This window comes from Protopterus annectens, chromosome 14.part0 (genome assembly GCF_019279795.1).
Source record: "Protopterus annectens isolate FY-2018-M chromosome 14.part0, PAN1.0, whole genome shotgun sequence".
Taxonomy (NCBI): domain Eukaryota; kingdom Metazoa; phylum Chordata; order Ceratodontiformes; family Protopteridae; genus Protopterus; species Protopterus annectens.
The window spans coordinates 721,948,218-721,972,736 of NC_056748.1; the positions used below are offsets into that span (position 1 = coordinate 721,948,218).

The window sequence follows — 24,519 nt, forward strand, 5'->3', positions numbered from 1 at the left end:
GAGTGAGAATCAGAATCTGAGAGAGAGAAAAATGTTTCTTTTAAAAATCAGAGAAGAGACAGAATTCAAAGACAGAAACACTTGAAATAAGCCCTTAACAAAACCTAGACAATCTTCTTTGTCTAGCCTATGTGAAACAGGAGAAGAAAAATTCCTAACTTTCTGTTATCTTTTCTTGGGAGCCCCCCCCCCCCCCCCCTAAAAAAGGCCTGGCCCAAGCACAGTTCATTTCCCCTGGAATCAAGCTCGTTAGGGTAACTTCATGGTAGAGCATCATCCTCTCCCTCCTCTGATACAAAGTGTTGTTCTCCCTTGCCCAAACAAGACAGTCTAACAGCTGCAGAGCATGTGCCTGTCTCAGTCTTTAGCAGTTTCTCAAGGATCAGCACCAGACAGATCAAGAGAAATCTGAGTTAATGGAGTGTGCCACTGCATAGTCACGCATCCATGGATGAGGTGAAGAGGAAGCCTACTTGAAGACTGAAGACTCCTGTACAATCTTCTTCCTTTTGTGGATTTGACAGAGGAACTGAAGAGCTCAAGGCTTGGTCCATGTGTCTACTGAAGTGTCTGACAAGCATGTAGTGAAGCCTTGGGCCAGTTTGTGGTACAACCGGACTCTTTATCTGGCACATTTGAAGCTGCAAAAACTTTCAGCCACAGTAAATGGGACCATTAAAATTTACAGTTAAATTCTAGTGAGAACATTATAAACAGCACTTAATAAAGGCATACCGTGAAAGACGTATAACCAGACTTTTTGACAGCAAGATAGACAGACAGACAGTAGGCACATATGTAGTTAGCTAAACAGGCAGGCAAATAGCTAGCTACAAACTAAGGCCTATGAAAACAGGACTAGAGACAACATATTATCAGTTTAAAATGGGAAACTAAGTACTGTTTAAATTGCCAATAAACAGACTTCCCATTTGTTAACATCTTATTGCTTTAATGACATAAATGGTTCAAACATAACTGCTTCTAAAATGGATACATACTCCATTCACAAGATAGTGGACGTTTTATTTCAATAACTTCTAATCTGGCAAGACTCATATGAACCCTTAGTAAAAAAAAATATTAGGATACTTTCACACAGAGCTATAGATAAACCTGCTTAAATAGTCAATCAATCCAGTCAATCACTCAATCAATAAATAAAACACTAGGTCTGTAAATGGAGTGGCAGTTCAATTGCCAAAGAGACGTATCACTTAAAATATATTACACTTTCAAGTCACACTAAACCTATTTCAGCTGAAATGATTTAACTGCTATAAACCATTTATTTGATACTTTTACTCTGTAAATAAGGTGTGTAAAACTGCAGTTTCATTCTCAAATGATATTAATTTCACTTTCAATTACAGCTTATATGGTAACTAAAAGCACAGAGTTTGCAATGAAGTCTCACACTGACACTATTAACACAATAAAGCTGCACTGGAGGTTGCACCGGAGGAATTAACATTTATAATAAACAATTTGATGAATCTGTTTTATTATTTTAACAAAAGAAAGGTAAAAGTGATGTACTGACTTCAACCAGACAGCTTCTGGCCCTTAGTGAAATCATTTACCTGAGAATGAAGCACTGCAATCAGCCACTGTGAACAGATACACAGAACCAGAGAGGCTTTGTTGAAGACCTGACCGTTTAGCCTACAGTGGATTTCCAACACAGTTTGCTGTGGCCTGATCCAAGTCCATTGTCATGAGTTCTGAATGATGATTGGTTCTTGGTTCCAAGCATTCCACTGAGGAAAATTTGTGTTTTAAAAGAAAGCTGAGATGACAATGGAGACTAACAGTAGTTGTAACTTAAATATAACATGAAGCTTCTGTGTTACCATACGAAGTGAAGTGAGATACTGTGGCTGTTTTTTTTAATAAAATGGTGCTCTTCTAATTAAGACCACGATGACATCACAGTTCAGCTTTACTTATTTTACTGCATTTAAATCCTATCTCTAACATACGTTTCATGTACTGTAGTCTGGAACTCTAATTCATTGCTTTGTACAGCATCTCACTGTTTCTACTATTCCAAATTTGCCACATGTAACAACTATAGTCAAGGTCTTAAAACTGTTTTCTGACATACAGACAATTCACATTCAACAGAAAAAAAAATAAAAATAAACAGCATCCCTACAAGGATATATTTCAATATAAGTATATGATGTCTTCATTAGGAACTACTTCTATAAAGCTACCCCCCCCCCCCAAAAAAAAGATAACAACTCTGCCTTGCATGAGACAGCTTTTTCTACTCTCCATCCATTTTCTTTGCGTAGTCTTTCTCATTTCCCTCTTCTATGAGACAGACACTGAAATCAGTTACAATGTGCAGTCTTTTTCCTCTGGTAAGAATGCTAAAAGTGTACATGTTTACAAAGATGACAAATTAAATCAAAAACCCAAGAATATGATAAATTCATTTTAATGGAAAATGTAAAACCCTTTTCAACTTTCAATGTACAAAGCATGTTTAACACTTGCACTTTAACAAATTGAAGCAAGCCATGTTTTTTTTTAAAAAAATACATCATTGAATGTATATATGTATATATTTACACGGCATATTAATTTTTAATAGTTATTTAACTTCAAAAATTCACCATAACAAATTTTAACAAAATGAGACAAGGTTCAAATAAATTACAACTCTGCAAACGTCTCTTTAATTTTACAGTGAATAGTTTTAATAAAATGTTTTAAGTGTTTGTGTATTTAATAATTATCTGTTTTATAATATATAACTATACAATGTTTACAGTCGTTTGGCAGTAATTTTATATAAGATATGACATGATGGCTGTGCGTGTCAACAAATTCCCCATAACAGGCAACAGCTGGTGTTTTTTTTTTTGTTTTTTTTGTTTTTTTGTTTTTTGTTTTTGTTTTCACCTCACAGTAACTGTCTCAATGTAGTGAAAAATATCCAAATTATTTTAGCAAACTGTACAAGTCACATTTACACTTTGATCTACAATATAGCATAGAATTTTGTAATTCGTTATGTTTTTTTTTTCAAAAATAAATACATCATTTAAATCTGTCATTTTCACAAATGTAGTAATATACAATATAATACATAATAAGAGTGCTGTTTTCCTGTTAGTTGCGATTAACTTAATGTTGTTTTCATCACAAAAAAATGTGATATTTGGAACTATACTGTTGTGGTATCAGTAACTAATAAATACCAGAATTACATTTTCTTGGCACTGTAGGGTTGTGATGTCTAAGCTTATGTGCAACCATTTTATCACAGAGCCACAGAGAAGAAAGCGCAAAGCATTCACTCCTTTGATGAAACATGACCGTAAAATGAGGAAATTACGATTCTTAGCTTTCCTGCATTTCTTCCATTTCAATTTCATATATTTTAAGAGCTGAGACTGCTTCTTTCACTGAATGGTACAGTATGTTCTTCACCTATTAAAATGAGACAGACAAAAGTATTAAAAGTCGAAAGCAGGCCTCTTCTGCAACCTCCTCCTATAAAATGCAACATTTTTACTCTTAACACTGAGAAGGATATATGACGAAATAAGTCTGTACAACAACAATGCTTTTAAGGACTACATTGAGGTTTTATTTGCCTTATTTACATATTCCTACCTGTTACCATTTACAATTACTTAAGGAGAGAGAGTTAACAATATGACTCAAACTAAATCAAATGACTAACAAATGAAACATTACAATGAGCCTGTACATGCATAATGTATCTTGATACACATTCTAAGGCATAAACAAAGTTAGTGACTTGAGCAGAAAGTGCCCTCTGAGTCTCCCTGAAAAGGCACTCTTGTGTCTGGTGGTTTTACCTGGCAGAATAAATAAATGTACACAAACAACACCAGTTTGACCAGCAGTCAAGATAAGACGGCAGTAGGGGAGGGGAAGGACCAAAGGATGAAACTGCAGTGCTCTGCCACGACACTTGCAGAAGGTGATCAAGGATCTTGTTTCAAGAACACAGTCCAGTTGAGCAACTGTGACACAGTGAACTTTTTTTGAAACTACTAAACATTGTAATATGAACTCAAATACTCGATGGTTTCTAAGAGCAACAGAGATCCAACAACTACTTCACCCCCAGAACAATACTCAGATGACAGTACATACAGGTGACATGCAAACAATCTAAACTAAAAGAAATGGTAGCATTACACAAATCAAATGGCAATGGGTCCATCGCTATAGCTATACTATCACTGCTGATGGCTCTGTGAGCATGGTTTTACTAAGTATCAAAACTGCACCCTTTCTTTGCAATTTATAAAAAGTCTTACCCTATGCTGCAAGACCCTGTACATGCACCTATCCTACTGTGCACACACTGCATGCTGTCTACACACTGCACATGCAAATTACCCCTCCTCACAATCACAACTGAATCACATACACACTGCACATGGAAATTACCCCTCCTCACAAGTATATGTGAATCACAAATACAGCTCCTGAACACTGTCTGGTTTCAGTAGGATAACAAGAAAGGACTCCAGATGTCCAGCTAGATGCATACCTCTCCAATGCCCAGATTAGCCCAGAATGTCCAGATTTTTGCCTCATATTTTGGTCTGTTCCTCACAATATTTATGGCTTTCTGGCAAATCACTGAGGCTTGAAATCACTACATAATAGCATACATTTTTGTTTCAGACATCAATCATATCCTTGAGAAAAAGCATGCCAATGCAAAACTGCAATCCTAACAGCTTTCTAAGTTTATAAGAGTAATATTTAAAATCTGTCTTTGATTTTTGGACCTTTGTTGCAGCATTACTGTTGGTTTTGTCCAGAATTCCTGCTCTTAGAGGTTGAGAAATATGATCAGATGGCAGATTGCTTGTCAGCCACAATGATCCTTCCCTGATGAGATACAACTCAGCATACACAGCTAAGCAACACCATTATACCATCAACTGAGTTCCCTGTAGTGCAAGCAAGCCTGTATATAAACCACAAATTCCCTACTCCCACACAATGATGCTGACAATCTCCCACCAATTGGGAGATAAAGCAAAGACTAAACTGGCATCAGTACTTTTGTCTGGAGTATCTTGTCATATATAGTGATATGTGAACATAGAGTGGTAACAGGAGCAGTACATCATCTGGTTCCTTATCTTGAATCAGTCTCTATAAAGTGTCATGTTGGGAAGAATACAGAGTGTGAGGGCCTCTACATGGTTTGACATGATGGAGTGCAAGTTTTACTTACATATATGACATGGTATCAAAATAAAAACATTGTTTGCACACTTTTAAAGTCTGACACAAATTCTCTGCGGTATCTTCACTTAACCACTTGAAAGGTGGCTGAACTTTATAGTACGGGTTTACTGATTAGGTATGTATTAGTCTGAAGACTGTACTTGAAGAGACATTCTGGTTTTGTACTACACTAACCTGTGCATGTCAAAAGAGAAGCATCTACACTCTTAAGAAATTCATTTTTGCATTTTTTTAGATTTTTGTAGAAAGAAAACTTTTCTTTTCATCAGTCAAGAGTCAAGAATATCCCTCTCATATTTTTTGCAGCACAGCACCATCAGAGTATTTCAGTTTCATTTCTTCAGTTTGTGGTTTGGTATGACAAAGTACAACTTGTGACTTTACAACTGTATGGAAGCTTCTCTAAAAACTAGATCTCACTGAAAATGGACTTGCTGATGAATTCAGAACATGTTACAGTGTGCACTGTTCTTCTTGTCCCAGGAGAGGAAGCACTGTTTATTTTACTGATGGTAAACAAAGAATACAAGATGTTTAGATGTATTAAAAGTTCCCTAGACCCTTATTACATGAAAACTGGAGTCTGGCAGTGATATTTGGGCACTTGAAAAATGAACACTTCACAAAAAGATAGAATTCAGCAAAAGTAAAGTGTCTGGAACATCTAAAATGCACTAATCAATCAAAACTTAATTCTCAACTTGTTATATTACAGGAGGATTAGGTGAGTGCTTATACATTCTTTTAAGTTAGTTAGAGATTAAAATTGTATTATTTTTATTGGACTGCAAAAAATGTAGAATTTCATTAAAATTAGGAAAATTAAAAACTATGAATAGAAACAGTGAGTTATGGTATTCATGAATATATTACACAGATGCGTACAAGCCTTCTGGATACAGTTTAGTGTGTCATTATTCAGTAACATAGTCAATGGTATGGAATAGGGAACAGAAAGTTGCTAAGCCATTGCGATGACAGACATACCTTATTAAAGGTCTCTTGCTTGCTGCATTATACTCATACCTAATGGCAATTCATAAGGAACTGTCATTCACTAGACATGACACAGATCTAGGGTCATCATCACAATACAGTAATGAGGGAACATAGTGTTGTGCAAGCTCCCAAACTTTCTACATTAGAAAGTTTACGTCTTCTCTTTTTAGCACCTGCAGCCTGAACCTTCAATTCCCTGTCAGAACATTGTTTGCAAACAAAACTGCAGTGTTTTATGTTTAATTTCCTTGTTATACAGAAATGACAAGACAAATATCTAAAGTTATAGTTCAATGGATCCACTGTTCAATGGATTCAAAAAAAGAATAACTAATATCAGGCAAGTAGCTTCAGGAAATTATTCTTGACATCTTTTCGGTGCCAGTGGCTGTTCCATGTTAAGTGCACTCCACTCACCTTATTATACAACATCTGCAGCAATAAAGAAATCCTACAGTACTATCGGTAATCTCGGAAAGTACAGTGCCAAGTTCATGCCGACCACAATGACCTACAAGGCACAGGTTTTCAGGGCAGTTCTGAACAAGCTTGTGAACTGCTGCTCTGGTACTACCTCTGTGATTAATGGTTTTGCCTCACATCAGCACTAAATGCCAGGGTACAGTGTGGCTTCTGCTTACCGTTTGTTTCTTCCCACCTCCTAAATAAGTCAGCTGAAAGACCACTCCAAACTGTCTAGGTGTGCACTGGTTTTGCTGTTGCAGTCTCTATTTATGTAGCGTCTGTTAGAACTGTGAGCAATGAACTGTTACACCTGGATCAGCTTATCACAGTTAAGTACTAACTGCTTTATGGTAGATGCTGTTTAGGGGAAGAACAGTTGCTAGACGCAGAGCTCCCCTTAGAACTAGGGCTAAGGAATACTAGAAGTGGTGCTAAAGAAAGGTTTGGGTGAGAACTGGAATACAAAACAAACAGTGGTCTGTTTGAAATGTAGTGAATTTCTTTACTGCCATAAGGAGTCATTTACAAAATGAAAGACACAAAACGGTGTTTAGCTGCTGCATTACAGATGCTAACATGGAAAAGGTGATGGGAGAAAAATATGTTTATGATAAATGAACAGTAAAGATCATTAATAGAATCACAGCTGTTATAAGGTGGCAAAAAACAGAAAAATCTTCCAACCCTAGCCCAGAGAGAACCACATACATTGTTGATACCCTGGAATTTATAGCTTAGTTCTTATCCACTCCACAGACAGCAGATAAAAAAATGTGCTGCTGGTTATTAAATGATTTGATGCTCATGCTCTGACTTGATAAATGGTTAACTTGCCCTATTCTCACCCCACAAAACAAATGTCCACCCAGTTTAACACATTTAATAACTGGACAGAATCTAACTCAGAACTGCAAACTCTTCTTCGCTAAACATTTAGAGCTTTGGACCCCTAACTACATGCACACACGCGCACACACACACACACACACACACACACACACGTGCACACACACACACACACACACACACACACACACACACACACACACACACACACACACACGATCCATGTACAAAGACAACTTGCAAAGAATCTTCTTGACATTCAGCATGGCAACTACAAGCTAATGTAGTACTTTTAACAAATCACATAAAGACATCATTCTATGCACCACGTACAAATACCATATTATCAAGGGCAACAAAAACAGCAAGGAGATCATGGAAATAAAAAAATCAACACATTTGTAACTCTAACCAATATGACTATAATATTTTGTAACCTCAAAGAGAGATACAACTCATGGCTGTGGCAATTAGCATTGCATCATCACGTGTCTCGCATTGTCAAATAAATCTCACAAGGCATTTACAGAAGTTTACTTTCAACCCCTGAGAAAACCACCAAGTTAACTGTTCCATAGACAGTCCAGACTGGTAATCAGGCATATGAAAATACCCAGCTGTTCAAGAATCGTACCCTTCTAGCTATTACATTTTTTTTTTCCAAGATGGCGGTGCGCACAGTCACAGCAGCCCTATGCTCTCCTTGGTGCTTGTTTTCTGTGTTTTTTGTGTTTATATGCATGTTCTTTACTGTTAAGTTTAGTCAGGCTGATCTTAGATACAGTCGGCAAGATCTCTTGCATATCGGACTACTCAGCGATCAGGCTGTTACAAGTGAATTCTTACACTCATATGACATACCAGAGGAAATAGCAAGAATGCCAGGCTCTCCTTGGATTGTTGTCAGCCCAGGCAAGAGTCAAAGGCGGAGAAGACACAGGAAGCAAAAGCATTGCTGCAGGTCCGACCTACATGCTAAGCTAAGGAACCATCCTCACAAACTACCTCTTCCCAGCATATTTCTTGCTAATGCTAGTCGTATCACAAACAAAGTGGATGAATGTCAGCTACAGATTTCTGAGAATAAACTTGTAAGAGACTGTAGCATTTTATTATTTACAGAGACATGGCTACACTCGTGTATACCAGATGCAGACATTGAGCTGGCAGGCCACACAGCTTTTCGGTGGGACAGGAAAAAAGGTAAGAGTAGGGGGGGGGGGGTTATGCATCTATCTGAATAAGCGCCAGTGTACCAATGCAAAGACTGTAGACAGTTATAGCTCTCCTGATCTAGAGTACATGACAATCAAATGCAGGCCTTTTCATTTACTGCAAGAGTTCACTGCTGTTACAGTTACAGCTGTTTACATTCCATTAGATGCTAATGCTTGCACAGCTCTAGGTCACCTGTTTGACAATAACTTGCAACAAAACATCCATCCTGAAACTGTTCATATCCTAGCTTGTGATTTCAATCAGACAGACTTAAAGTCGGTTCTCCCCAAACTTCATCAACACATCACATGTGCAACCAGGGAGAAAAATATACTAGACAAGGCCTACTCAAATTTTAAGGATGGCTATAGGGGAAAGCCTCATCTAGGCCAGTCAGACCATTTGTCCAAATGTTTGACTCCAGCATGCACTCAAGTCTGTTAGGAGAAAAAATCAGTCTACTACAAAGATTGTTAAAATATGGCCGGAAGGTGCAGTCTCACAGTTACAGGACTGCTTTGAAAAAACTATCTGGGGCATTTTCGAGGAAAAGGATCTGAAAGAGTACATGTCAACGGTACTCTGCTACATAAAAGCCTGTGTTGACAATGTCACAGTCAGCAATCACATTTGTGTGTACCCTAATCAGAAACCCTGGATAATGAAGGAGGATCTATTTTCAAGCACTGCAATACAGTCTTAAGGTCTGGCAACAGAGTCCTTTACAGCATGGCAAGAGCCAACCTAAAGAAAGCCACCAGAGAGGCTAAAGCAGCCTATAAAAGGAAGACAAAGGACCACTTCATCAATGAACACCCATGAAAACTATGGCAAGGTATTCAGCACATCAGTCATAAAACCAGTAACCGTATGGCTGTTGATGGAGGTGCCTCAATGGCAGAGGAACTTAATTATTTCTTCTCCTGTTTTGAGGTGGAAACATCAGAGACAGTCATACCTAAGCACCAGCAAATAGGCCAAAGCAGTCTCACATCACCTATACCAGCCTCCCACAACCACACTTTCACAGTACAAGAGCATGATTTAAGACGTGTGCTCAATGTGGTTAATCCAAGAAGGGCTTCTGGCCCTAATGGAGTGACAGGATGGATGCTGAAAGAATGTGCGGACCAGTTCTGTGGGGTCTTCACAAAGATCTTCAACCTGTCTCTGTCTAAGTCTATTATTCCATCTTGTCTTAAGTCAACTACAATCATTCCACCACCAAAGAAACCTGTTATCAGTAGTCTCAATGACTACCATCCAGTGGTACTTACTCCAGTCATCATGAAGTGTTTTGAATAACTGGTTCTGTGACACATTAAGGACAGTCTCCCAGTTATCTCGGATACACAGCAGTATGCTTACAAAGCAAATAGGTCTACGGAAGATGACTTCTCCACTGCCTTACACACTGCACTTTGTCATCTTGAGCAGCAAGGGAGTTATGTGAGGATGCTCTTTGTAGACTTTAGTTCGGCTTTTAATACAGTTATCCTGAATAGACTCGTCACTAAACTTGCTGACCAAGGACTTTCAGAACCTACATGCTGTTGGATTAAAGACTTTTTGACTAACCTTCCTCAGATGGTTAGACTAGGCCCATACCCCTCCTCCACTCTCAGGCTAAACACTGGTGTCCCACAAGGCTGTGTGCTGAGCCCCCTTCTGGATACTCTTTACACCCATAATTGTGTCCCCTCTCATTCTACTAATACCATCATTAAGTTTGCAGATGACACCACAGTGGTTGGACTTATTTCGGGAGGAGAAGAGACAGCATACAGAGATAAATTTGAAAGACTGACTACATGGTGTACTGAGAACAACCTTTCCCTGAACTCTGCCAAAAAAAAAAAAAAAAAAACCAACAAAAAAAACTCATAATAGATTTCTGGAGGCACAAAACAGATCACAACCCAATATGTGTCAATGGAGACTATATGTGAGAAGGGTTTCTGCCTTCAGGTTTCTAGGTGTACATGTGGCAGAAAATATCTCTCTTGGTCCATAAACACCATGGAGGCAGTCAAGAAGACACAGCAGAGTCTCCATTTTCTGAGTATCCTCACGAAAAACAACCTGAAGGAGAAGCTACTGGTGTCTTTTTACTGCTGTTTTATTGAAAGTGTGCTGGCATATTGCATTTCCACATGGTATGCCAACAGCTCAGTGGCAGACAGGAAAGCCCTTCAAAGGATTATTAACTCTGCCCAGAAAAACATTGGCTGCTCACTGCCCTCTTTGGAGGAACTCTTCAGTTCTCACTGTCTCATCAGGACAACCAACATCTTGAAAGACACTTCTCGCTCTGGACATCACTTGCTTGATCTGCTGCCTTCTGGCACATGGTTCAAGTCTATTTCAGCTCAGACAAACAGACTTAAGAACAGTTTCCATCCCAGAGCCTTATGTGAACCGAACAATGCTAAATACTAACATTGAGTACAGAAAATAGCCATTTGCACTATAAGGTATATGTTTACATTCCTGTGCTCCTTACTTTATTCCTTTCATGTACAATACACCCAAGTGCAATAATTAGTTGTTTACTGCATTGCATTGCAATATGTTGCATTGTTTGGTATTGTACTCTCTTACTTATTCATGCTCTCATTATATGCAAATTTACCTTAGGAGGATTGCTACACATTTTGTTGTACAATGACAATAAAGGAATCTTTTTATCATCTTATCTTAATAAAGGAATTTTATCTAAAGAAAGCTGGCCATAGCCATAATACCTCCATGCCTGGTGTGTTCTCCAAGTGGACCATTCCATGTACATTTTTAGGAAAATATTTAATTTTCCACTCAAATAACAGCACCATCACTATAGTTTTCAACAATTTGCTATTACTGTTGTCTCCCTTTCCAATACAGGAGTTTGACTCACCCAAATCTCAGTTTAAACAAACAAAAATGAAATAAGCATTATCAGTAAACCTCTGTAAATTACTAGCTCACTGACGTATCAAATTAAAATACATGAAGCCATTTAAAAAAAAAATGAAACTATTCCTAAATATTATACTCAGAATTAAGTGCTAGTAATAACAGTTTCTGAACTGCTGTTTGGCTATAATCTACAAACACTGAAATCACTGTTTGTATGTTTTGCTTGGACATCAAATATTTAAACATAAGTTTACCACAGCCATACAAAGTTATCTCTAACAAGGATTTACATTCTCAATGGTTCAGCACAGACTTCACAACCTGCATTTGCATAACTCTGAACAGAAAATGGAAACCACAAACATGTTACAAATGTAGTTCTCTTAAAATTAGCTGGTCATATGGTAATCTTCATTTTAGCATATTATTTTTTCTACACTACTGCTACTAGCAGGATGATTGGGGGGGGGGGTAGTTAAAAAAATCAAATCAATTAATGCAATTATCATACCTGCAATTTATCATCAAAATTGATTTCTTCTCTAAGTGGTCTCAGTTCTTGTGTCAGGTGGAATGACTGGTTAAGATGTTCTGGAGAAACGAAGTCTTCAGTCACTTGAATACAACTATGGAGATTTTGAATCTGCAAAACATAAAAAATAAATAAAATATTTTCATACTCCTTGAGAGTTATAGTAGTCATTTTGCTCTGATCAAACTAGCAAAGAGGTAAGCAAGTAAATGTAAACCGTAAAAGAAAGCAAGGGCTAATGTGCAATAGTAAATGTTAAAGGCGACAACTTAGGGGGCAAAAAATATATTCACTGTGAAGAGGAGTAAAATTAAGAAGCCGTGTACACAAATGATCACATTCAACAGATGTCCTGCTTATGTCCACGTGCACAGAATGATCATTTAATACAAACCAATTCCTTTCACCTCAAATAAAAAAGGACAGGCAATTCTCAAAAATGCAGATTCTTACAGACATATTTATTCAACAGTTAGGGTTATGAAGTTTAAAAAAGTGGTGGCAATTACATGTCTGCATCTCTTATGCACTAATAATTTTTCCACATTATTCCTGATGCAGCTTGGCATGTGAGATACCACACCACAACACCACATAGCTACATTACTCCCCCCCCCCCCCCCCGGAAAAAAAGATAAACTTTTCAATCTGAGGAAGGTAAGGATTCAAAGAGCAGAATCATTAGCCCAGCTGAAGTAATGAAAAGTATCTAGCCATGTCACACCATGACTCGTGTTACTCATGTCCAAGGTGATCCTGACCAATAAGAAACCATCCGCCAACAGCCATGTGGTGTGTTAAGGAGGTCATTCTGGTGGTCAGTTGGCAGGACAAAGTTCTATTCTAATAAGAGTATTGTGTACAGCTGCACTTGTAGAAATTATACTACAGGTATACACTATCATGGCTGCCAGGGGAAGCATAGTTCACGTCACAACTTCAGATGCTGCAGAATGCTCTGCTGTCAGAGGAAAATACTGCTAGGTGAATAATCACCATATCCAGTAACCTTCAAAGAAGACTTCAGAAGAGGATCCAATCAGTGTGACATCCTTTTTCTGGAATGTATTCATTAAAAAAAAAAAATCAGTGCTCTTGAATTTAAGAGTCATCTACACTCAATGGCCTACCTTAGGTGTGCTTAAACACCTCCAACACCCACATCATCTTTCCATGCACCTGAATTAACAAGGATGCTCACCTCCAGAGTCTCAGTTACTTCCTAAAAGTGAAATATTTCAGTAAGATTTAGTGCAGTACATTATGTCATTTCTATAGTCTTTCAGTTTCTAGTTGTTTGCACACATTGACAAAAAGGAGTCATGTCCAAATGGGAATCGATTAAGGGTTAAAAAGCAACAGAAACACAGACCTGGAAATAAAGATCAGTGCTGCTACTTAGTTCACAAAAAGTGTCAACATGCGGCTATCCAGTGGAACAGATTCCCAATCAAAATAGCACAACAAAACTATTCCAGAAACCTGATGCTTTAGAACTAAACCTAACGAGGATCTAAATAAAGAATGCAGACTCAAGTGCAGTGTATTATGAAGGTATTTTCTGATGCCCATGTTGCTATAAAGCAAACCGCTGTAGACAAGTCCCTGAAAATGAGTGCAGACAGCAACTCCTCCAGCTGATAATTTTTCACTGCTGCATCAAAAAAGAGACAGATGGTGCTCTAGTTGGTGAAAGAATATAAAACAGCCAAACCTTTACGGTTTGTTTCACTACTGGATTTTCTTCCTAATCAGTGTTCTGAAAATTTTACACAATTATAAGGCAGAAGCAACTCTGCTGATGCACATCAACAGAAAGGGAAAGTTACTCACCTCTTTTCTGACTGTCAAGGAAAATTTCTAGAATGTGAATTAACTGGATTTATGGAACCAGATCAACTATATTTATCAGAAAATGCCTAGTTTTCAGGAAAAAAGCAACCTTAGAGAAGTCTAGTTGTATGGTGCAAAAAGTTAAATACCTGACTATGATGCTGACAGCCTCAATTCAAACAGCAATTCATGCACGGAGGAACTAGGCAGAGAAGAAAAGAAGAGGAGGCCAGTGCCTGCTCACCAATCCTGAAGGCAAGAAATACTGGTCCAGTTAGCTACTTGGCATTTACAACACAAGCTTACAGCTAATGGAGATGCAGCAAAGAAATGGGGTTGTGGGCTTGGTGCTCCCAAGCTGATCATGGTAGCTCCTCCTGCAAGTGAGTTGAGAGAAACACACACAGGTGGGTGCATGGAAAGCTCACAGTGATGCATATCTTTTAACTGCCTAGATTTTTTGGTCTGTTCTCATAAAATTTGTAGTTTTCTGGCAAATCACTGAGAATTGAGGTCACTAAATAATGACATTCATTTGAGTTTCAGACTTCATATCCTTCAGAAAATGTCTGCTACCACAAATCTTGTTACTCTAGCCACATTCGAAGTTTATAAGAGAAATATTTAAAATCAGTCCCTCTTTTTGGGCCTTTGTACCCCCAGTATTTTACACTTTGTACAGATTTCTTATGCTAAGAGGATGACAGATATGCAGTGATGCAAGCTCTCACATCAGTTACTATGAGGAGGACATGGTGGGCCATGTAGAGGCTGGAGAAATGACTATGGCAAGGCAGCTGTGAGTCACTCCATGGGCTTGAAAGCTGCAGGGGAGGTCCATTGCTGACATCAGATCTCTACTATGGGCTCTTGGGTCACCAGACAGAATTATCTATAGCATGGGTTTGGTGAGCCATTCATTAGACAATAGACTGCAATGATAGCTGAAGGTCTGTGGACAGCTGTCTTCATGCTTGTCTAAATGATGGCTTCATTTGGTTGACTCTCACCCAAGTCAGGGTGAGAGTCTACCACAGTGAAATTCAACCAAGTCAGTATCCACTATGTCATTGGTAGGGAAGGATTGAGCACAACTCACAAAAGGAGCACATTATGGTCAGCACATGGGGAGGGAAAAAACAGTTATATTGTAACACTACATAAACAAACAATAACCACTTTAATTTCATTTTTTAATCCTTCTAACTATAACAAAATATGCACGGTTATAAAAATCCACAGACAGTTCTCATTTTACCTTACCAGTACCTTGAAGTGACAACTGTCAGTCACAGATGAATTAGCAGTGCTGGCAACTTTCATACCAGGAACAGTATGAAAGAGGCAATGTCTGGAAAATGTTCAGGGCTACAACTCTGAATATTAGCAAAACCTTACATTTTTACTGTCAATGCACTGACAAAAAAATTAAATGAACAATGAAAGACTTAAAAACAGCTTACAGTATGCATAAATCTTAGTACTTCAGTTAAAAAGAAGCACTAATAAGGTGCTCACAGAATATTAATTACCAAAGCCCTATTTTTTTAACCCCATTGCACTGAAAGAAAGTATAAATGAACCACAAAAGTGTCTAAAAACAGCTTGCAGTATGCCTCAATCTCAATACTTTTGTTTAAAAAAGCACCAATACTGCTTTTACTGACCACATACTATTGAACTCCATCATAATGAGCCTACATGAAAATCAGGAAAGTATTAGAGCATACTCTAGACATAAAAAAGTTTTTCTGGTTTCCCTACTAAAAAATGTACATGTTTCCCTATACAGAAGAAGAGTGACAGCCTCTACTCCAACACACACCTGAAACAGTCAAGATTTGGCTTAATACATTACAGTCTTATTAATGATTCACAACAAAATAGACACATTCACAGACTATTAACCTTCTACATTTAGTCTAGTTCCAAGTAATAAATAATCATATTTTAAGCACACCATATTTTGAGATTTGTTTGAAACAAGCCAAGGCCTTCCATGGGAGACTTGCCTCAGCATTTCAGAATTGCAGTCAAAGGCTACATCATACTTCTAACCTTTGAGCATTAAAAGTTACAGCGCCGACCTTTAAATATCATAACAAAATGCACAGAAGAGGAATATCTCGCTTACTTTTTTGAAACAGACTGTCTTTCGGCACTAGATTATAAACAGTTAATCATAAGATATATTTTTACAGGCTGACTGTGGTTATTTAATAATGCATACGTATCCTTGAAAAGACTTATGTTTATGAAGAAAATCAGTAAACGTAGGTGGAGCACGGCGAAATCTGAGGTTAAAAATCATAGCAGTCGAGAAGTACAGACCACATAAAAAACTTGAGTGATAGCATTCTCACTTTAACTAAACAGAGGGGAAAAGGTAGTTTATCAGTATGGCAAGCCCTCATGACAGATACAGTAAACTCTCAGTTAACGGGCACCCATGGGGACTGGTAGTTGCTGGATAACTGTAGTTTGATTGCTTGAGAGTTACTAATAAAAATAGGCCTGATAATACTGTACCCTACACTGTTTGTTTGATTGGACTTGTTCTCAGGTTGGGGAGAGAGGGAATTTATTCCTATCATCCTTTTTAAAACTCTAAAACTATAAAAACATAAGTTATATTTCTGCGGGGGGAAACAGAAAGTGCAACACATGAAAATTGCACTGTACTACTTCAATATTTTTTGCTGGTTGCTTGAGTTCTGGTTAATTGAGAATTTACTGTATTATGTGGTATAAGAAATCAAACTGCAACAAAAAACACAGACTGATTCTACTATATTAATAGTGCATAGACTACAAAGATACAATAATTAAAAAAATATGTTTTTCATTTTTTAGAGTTTTCTTTTAATATAGCTACATGGCTATTGTACATTCAGTGTCACACTGACTGCATACCTGCTCATACACCATTTTTGTGCAATACAAGAAGCATATATAAACCATGAGATCTGTTATGCTTTCACTCTCCCCCTCTTCTTGTCTATATGCTGGTTTAAACATCACTTAACCAACTGCTCATATGCTGACACTTGCAGTTTACACTCCTGTGTCACAGTTGAAATGCTATCGTCTGTGTAATGAATTTACATAGTTGGTAAAACTGAAGTAAGAAGTTTACCCATGTTGTGTTAAGCTCCTTGGTATCTAACAAGGATCTAAATACTCCTTGTTTCACCATGTCTTACAACAACAGTACAACTGTCTTATAAGAACAGTACAAATCAAGAAGTTAATGTGTAAATGAAACTGTAGTGCTTGATCCAACAGGGAATAGTGTCAAAACAGAGATGGGACCTATGGCTGCTACATAATCCTCCACTCGTAATTCAGACCTCAGAAGAAAGACTGCAGGTTCACTAGCCATTTTACCAGACTTCTGACAAGATATCTTATTCTCCATAAGTTGGTGCCTCCTAAATTTGAAGGAGACTCACAGGGAACATTAAATTGTTGGGTCACCCTCATGACATGCTGCTTCACCACACACTCTGTATATGTATATGTATATATATATATATATATATATATATATATATATATATATATATATATATATACATTCTTGTATAATAGCATAGATACAGCATTTATTCAACAAAGACTCGATATTTAAAACTAAGCTACTGTGATGGAGCATCAGGAGAGACTGGCAAGAACTGCCAAAACAATGCAATTAAGTAAGTAATACTTATTTCAAAATAACATTGTTATAAAGCTGCCAAGTATAAAGGAGGTGACCTGTTTTTTCCAAAAGAAAAAGATCAAATATCACACAGTACAGCTGGGAGTAATTAACTACTTTGCTGGAGAGAAAAAAAAACTAAGCTAGACAAATACTCCTGCCAACCATCATTTTTGCAACTAAATTGAACCAGTATGTGCACAGTGTTTCATATCCAAGACTACAGAAACATATTTTATTCTTGAGCTGCACACTTGGCCATGGAAATATATGACTAAAGGAAGAAAGGTGTGAATGTATGCCAGCCAAGCACACATAAGCAAAACCTAACCGTGACAACATAATAATGAACTAACAGTAATAATGGCTGATCTACGCAGATGTGTAAACAAGGAGGAATACGTTAAACAGTTGTGTCACCATAAGAGGAGGAAAAACTTCAGAAGCAGTAAGAAAAAGTTACAAAAGCCTATCAGTAACTGTCTCCAACTACATAGCTTCATAGGTAAGTACTAGGCTATCTGCCCAAGGGCATTTATAAGCCTAGCCAGAATGTGTTGGCTTTCAACACCCCCTTAGATTAGTTCCCTGTGCCACTGTCCAGCATAGCCACTGCAGTGATCCCCGGGGTAAATTTCCTGTTTCCCGTCAAGGTTTCTCTCGAAGAGTGTTAGTGAGGGGCTCAGCCTGATGTATACTGGAATCCTGTTCCAAAGCATGGGGAGTCTCTGGGACAGGAATCTATCCCTCCAGCATGTCCTATTTATCTTTCTGGTGAGGTTTATATCTCTAGAGTGTGTGGCTCTCCGGGATTTGTTTTTTTTTTAGTTGGAGCATGTCCATCAATTCTGGGTTGGACATGGCCTTGTATATCAAGCAGAGATCATCTCTGAATAAGTGGTATGCAACCGAGTACAGCTGGAGTTTCTTGAGTCAGGCTGCATAGGGCATCTGTTTGAGGCCAGTAATCCTCTTGGTGAGGTACTTTTGTGGTCTTTCCAGCTGTTGCAGGTGTCTTGTAAGGTACATTCCAAATGGGGCATTGTATTCTATGATGGGTCTAATGAGTGATGAGTAGAGAGGCACAATAACCTCTTTTGTTCTTGATGCAAACCCTTTTGTGATTAGGTGGGCCACATAGAAGGATTATCTAAACACCTTGGCAATATGATTATCAAAGGAGAGATTACTATCTACTTGGGTCCCCAGATCCCTTATTACATTTTCTGTATTTAGGGGACTACCACCTATGTGCTAGTTCACGGGTACTTTGTTTTTTCCAAAGGGGATGACTATGCACTTTTTTGCATTTAGCTTGAGGCCATGATTTTGACACCAGGTATCCGTCTCAGTGGGACCCTTCTGGAGGGTGTCTATATCAGCTGGAGAATCAATTATGGCCCCTAGTTTGCAATCGTCTGTGAACTTGGTCAGCCATAGTCCTCCTATGCTTGCCTGTACCTCTGAGAAGTATATATTGAACAGGAGAGGTCCAAGGACTGAGCCCTGGGGGACGCCACTTGTAACCAGTTTAGAGTTGGACATAGAGCCTGCAACTCTCACCATGTGGGTTCTATCCATGAGCCAGTTGGCAACCCATCTCATGATGTAGGGGTTTATGTTCAAGCTGGTGAGCTTGTCTATAATACTAGAATGGGGAATGGTGTCAAAAGCCTTTGTGAGGTCTAGGTAGGCTGTGTGGACCTCCTTTCCCTCATCTAATGCATTGGTAACTGTCTCAAAGAAGTCCACCAGGTTTAGGAGGCATGATCTGCCCTTAACAAAGCCAAACTGGGGAGGGTCCAAGGTTTGGAGGTTCCCAATGTCTCTGTTAATGAGTTCCATGATGATGCACTCCATAGCCTTGCAGACCAGGCTAGTCAGGCTTATAGGGCGATAGTTCCCAGGGTCCGTTGTGGCTCCACCTTTGTGGATTGGGATAACTGTTGCTGTGCGCCACTCTGTGGGTACGTAGCCTGTAGAGAGGCTGAGTTTGAACAGTGTGATTAGGTGAGGGGTTAGTTCATTTTGGAGCTCTTGTAAACTGTCTGGTTCCACTGAAGCTGTGTTTTTGGCTTTGGATTGGGCTGTTTTAACCTGTGTGTCAGTGATTGACAGGGCCCTACATTCTTCTGGTATGGTTATGGGCCCTTTGGGGGGTGAGAGGGGGGTGAAGTTTGCACTAAACCTGTCTGCCAGAATGCTGGCAATATCACTCGGTTCAGTGTATTTTGTGCAATTCTGAGCTAACTCAGAGCAGATCTGAGAGTTTCCACTTAGGTTCTTGACATAGCTAAAGAATGCTTTGTGGTTATCTTTGGAGTCATTGGCAAATTTTCTTTCGAAACTAGCCTTGGATGATTTAATGAGGGATCATAGTTTCTTGCTGATACTGATCAGGGATGTCTTTCCTTCTTGGGATTTTACTCTCTTCTGTACTAGTTTCCTCCTTCTGTTGTACAGCTTGTTTATGGCAGGGGTCCACCAGACTGGTTTCCTTTTCTTGGAGGAGTGAGTCTTGGTTTTACCTGGGATAGCATGATCCATGCATTCCTGCAGATGCTCACAGAGTGCCCTTTGTAAAGGTTTCAGCAGCTTAGACAGCACTGTCCTTTAGCATGGGGGCTGTGAACCGTTCCACCTCGGTCTTAAGTAATGTGAAGTTTGCTTTTGAAAAGTTTTTCACGGTGGTTTCCTTTATTGGGGGTGGGGGCAGAATGTGGATATCCAGAGTGATTAGTCTACGGCCTGATCTAACCAGCAAGGGGTTGACCTCTGGTGTGGAACACAGGTCGCCCATGTTGGTGATGAACAGGTCCAACATGTTGTTCCCTCTGGTGGGTGCTGACCAGTTGATCCAGGGCATTCGAGTTTATAAATTCTAGGAAGCGCTGGGCACGGGAATTAGTACATGATTAGTTCTCCCAGTTTATGTTTGGGTAATTGAAATCACCCAGTATTGGGGTGTTTGGTAGGACCTTCATATTTCCCAGTGTCTCCAGAGATGCGGAATGGGGGTCCTGGGTCATGGTGGGTGATCTGTAGCAAGCTACAATTTGGATTGCAGTTTTGCCCATTGTTAGTTGCACATGGATGATCTCTGATGCATTGTGCTGCACCATCTACTTGGAGGTGTGGGTATCCTTGAAGAATATGGATACACCCCCACTTTTTGTGTTTCGGTCCTGGTTCTGTGGCCGAAAGGTATGGTATGAGTTATAGCCTAGTAGTGTTGGGGTGCTCTCAGGAGCCTTAAACCAGGTTTCTGTTACTGCACAGACGTCAATGTTCTCCATACTGAGGAGTGCCTCGAGTGCCTGCATTTTGAGATTTAGACTTCTGGCGTTGAGTAGCATTATCCTCAGTTTTTGGTTACTTGTGCTATTTATGGTGGTGGGTTTGTCTTTTGAGCCTTGCCTAAAAAAGGCACTATGGGGGCGGCAAGATCCTTGGCCAGTATTTGAAAGCCTAAGGGTGACAGATGCAAGCCATCTCTTGCGAAGCAATGTGGCTTGTCGAGCATGTCATCCAAGGTGAACATATATTGGATCCCCTTTGAATGACACCAGAAACTTAGCCAATTGTTGAAATTGATCATTTTTTCTTTATACTGTGGCATCATTCTTGGTGAGGGCAGGATGCTACTCAGGGTCAGGCTCATACCGGCCTGGACTACATGATCAGAGAGCTCTTCCATGTCTCTTTTCATGCAGTCCAGGGAGGTACATCTGAAGTCATTCACACCAACATGGACAATGACAGAGTCGTATTTGTATTTGTTCTGGAGTGACCTAAGTGCTTATGTTATGTGGCATATCCTGGCATCCGACAGGCAGCTAACTGTAACCTTCTCCTTGTCCAGCCTAGTTAGTAGGGACATCAGTGTGCCTGACTACAGAGTCGCCTATTACTAGTGTGTTGGGTATGTTATTTTGCCTTAAGGGCTGTGACTGCGTGGCACAGTGATTATGTGAAGTATGTGTTTCATGGCTGGTGATGGGGTGTGGAGGTTGCTTGGATGTCTGCTTTGGATGTCTCTGTTGCTTTTGCAGGTTTTTATTTAGAGCCTCTGAGTATGTTTTCATGTATTCATGTGTGTTATTTTCCAGTGTTGGTTTATTAGGTCTATGTGAGACTGGTGGTGTGTTGCAAGTATTACCCTTCTCCTCGACTGTCAGTTCCAGTCTTGGGTTGAGAGAGCTTTGCCTCCAGTTTGGCTGTACAATTGCATTTTTCGCATATATTAGTGTTTGGTGGTAGGAGGAGAGGGTTGTCTGTGTAAATAAGGCAGTTGTAACATTGCCTCAAAATGCCCAGATTCACCAGTTGGACTGGAGAGTACACCAGAAACTGCCCTTTGGACATGCCTGAATAGGTAGAGTAAGCTGTTTTTCTGATTAGCTGGTGGGGACGAATAGAGAGCCTTGTCCTTCTGGACAGTATAGGGGGGTCTAGTGCTAGGGTTAATTAGTCTTGCTATGAGTTTTAAGCAAGTGCTTGACTGTGAAATGAATGGTTTGAGTGCTAAAGTTGAAGGTTTGTCTACTTCCAAGGGAAAAATTGAAGAGTAGACTTTGTGGAGCCGAGAATACTTTAACTCTAGCTAACCAGCACTGCCCGTTGTGCAAAACCACGCAAATGCGGTTTTTATAGCAGGGAAGTGAAAGAGATAGAAATTAGCCCAAAATGGCCGATAAACTACTAACTTCTGGGCTGAAACCACTCCACCAGGGACAGATAGGTGGCTCAAAGCTCCCCTCTCTCACAGGTGAACAGAGAAACTTCCTTCTATCCAAGTAAGGTATGGGCAACACAGCAACTTGTAACACAGCCCTGGATTCAGCAATAACCTGAAAACTGGACTATACTAGTTCAGAAAGGTGGGAAAAAGTATATTTTTGGGGGTTTTGTTTTCAGAAAACAGAGCAGATACAATCAGAATTAGCCGAAAATGGCCAATAAACTACTAACTTCTGGGCTGAAACCACTCCTCCAGGGACGGATAGGTGGCTCAAAGCTCCCCTCTCTTACAGGTGAACAGAGAAACTTCCTTCTATCCAAGTAAGGTATGGGCAACACAGAAACTTGTAACACAGCCCTGGATTCAGAAATAACCTGAAAACTGAACAATACTAGTTCAGAAAGGTAGGAAACAAGTATATTTTTATTTACTTATTTATTTTTTTCAGAAAATAGAGCAGATACAATCATAACAATACTTTAAATGCACAGAAAAGGTTGTCGCACTTCAGTGTGTAGCCTACAACAGTTAAACAGATTATGTAAACACAAAAATGACTTAATTCAAGTGCAGGCAGCAAATAAGTACAATATGTAGCAATAACAAACTTTTTAAATCACAGAAACGCTAAAAAACTGGCGTTTTAGGCGGAATTAGTTAAGACAGAAAGAAAAGCAGAAAAATACTTAATCACTCCAAAGTCTCTCTTTTGTCTCTCTGCTGCTGTAGACTCTGCAGAACACCTGGAAGGCACTTGCTGAGTGGAATACAAACGCAAAAACTGTGCAAAAGCATTTTTTTATAGCAGGGAAGTGAAAGAGATAGAAATTAGCTCAAACTGGCCAATAAACTACTAACTTCTGGGCTGAAACCACTCGCCCAGGGACAGATAGGCTGCTCAAAGTTCCCCTCTCTCACAGGTGAACAGAGAAACTTCCTTCTATCCACGTAAGGTAATGGCAACACAGCAACTTGTAACACTTGTAACACAGCCCTGGATTCAGCAATAACCTGATAACTGGACTATACCAGTTCAGAAAGGCGGGAAACAAGTGTATATATATATATATATATATATATATATATATATATATATATATATTTTTTTTTTTTTTTCCAGAAAATAGAGCAGATACAATCAAAATAACACTTTAAATGCATGGAAAAAGCTATTGCACTTTAGTGTGTACAACAATTAAACAGATTATTTAAACACAAAAATGACTTCATTCAAGTGCAGGCAGCAAATAAGTACAATATGTAGCAATAACAAACTTTTTAAATCACAGAAACGCTAAAAAAAACTGGCGTTTTAGTTGAAATTAGTTAAGACAGCAAGAAAAGTAGAAAAATGATACTTAATCATGCCAAAGTCTCTCTTTTAGTCTCTCTGCTGCTGTAGACTCTGCAGAACACCTGGAAGGCACAGTCCACTACAAACTGCTGTTTAAAAATGAACAGAATTAAAGGGAATTTCAAGGAACCAGGTGATAAAGACACATGAAGAAATAATGAGCAAGACAGAAACGGCATGAACATGTCACCTCATCCCAGGAGAGCCAAACTCAGAGGAGCTATAGCACAATCTCAGTCCGCTGTTACAGCACTGAAGACTGTTCTCAGTACCCAATACTTAAGTTCACAAAATAACTTCATTCTCTACAGGTTGCACTGTGCCAGAGGTCTTAAAAGAAAGAAACATTTCCAGCAGTGAGCTACTAGAAAAATACTTAGAAAAATACTGAAAAAGAAAATGTGTGTTCTGCCTCTAAGGCTGAAATCCCAGAATTTTCCTATTATACTCCCTAGAAAAGTACATATTTGAAAAAGAAGCAAGGGCTAGACCGATGTCAACATAGTGTATTTCTTTCTTTCTACTCCTGTAAAGAGGTAGTATTGTGTTTTGTAAAAGGATGAGACTTAAGAGGAAAGTTTCTGGAATCCAAATGAAACAAACCACAAAGAATGCAGCAGGCACCTTGTTTCCAGAAAATGAGGTGGTTTACTCTCACATGCAAAGAAGAACATGTC

General features: G+C 39.0%; 1 protein-coding gene across 2 annotated transcripts in view; it reads right to left on the reverse strand.

The window, feature by feature from the left end:
• Positions 1-2,430: 2,430 nt before the first annotated feature.
• JMJD1C (jumonji domain containing 1C) overlaps positions 2,431-24,519 on the reverse strand; it is a 304,550-nt gene continuing 282,461 nt past the window's right edge. For both annotated transcript variants that reach the window (XM_044056466.1, XM_044056465.1), the window contains exons 22-23: positions 12,194-12,325; positions 2,431-3,444 (exon numbers count right to left, since the gene is read on the reverse strand). In XM_044056466.1, coding sequence (XP_043912401.1) covers positions 3,355-3,444; positions 12,194-12,325 — 222 coding nt within the window. In that variant the 3' untranslated portion in view covers positions 2,431-3,354. The remainder of the gene's footprint in view (positions 3,445-12,193; positions 12,326-24,519) is intronic.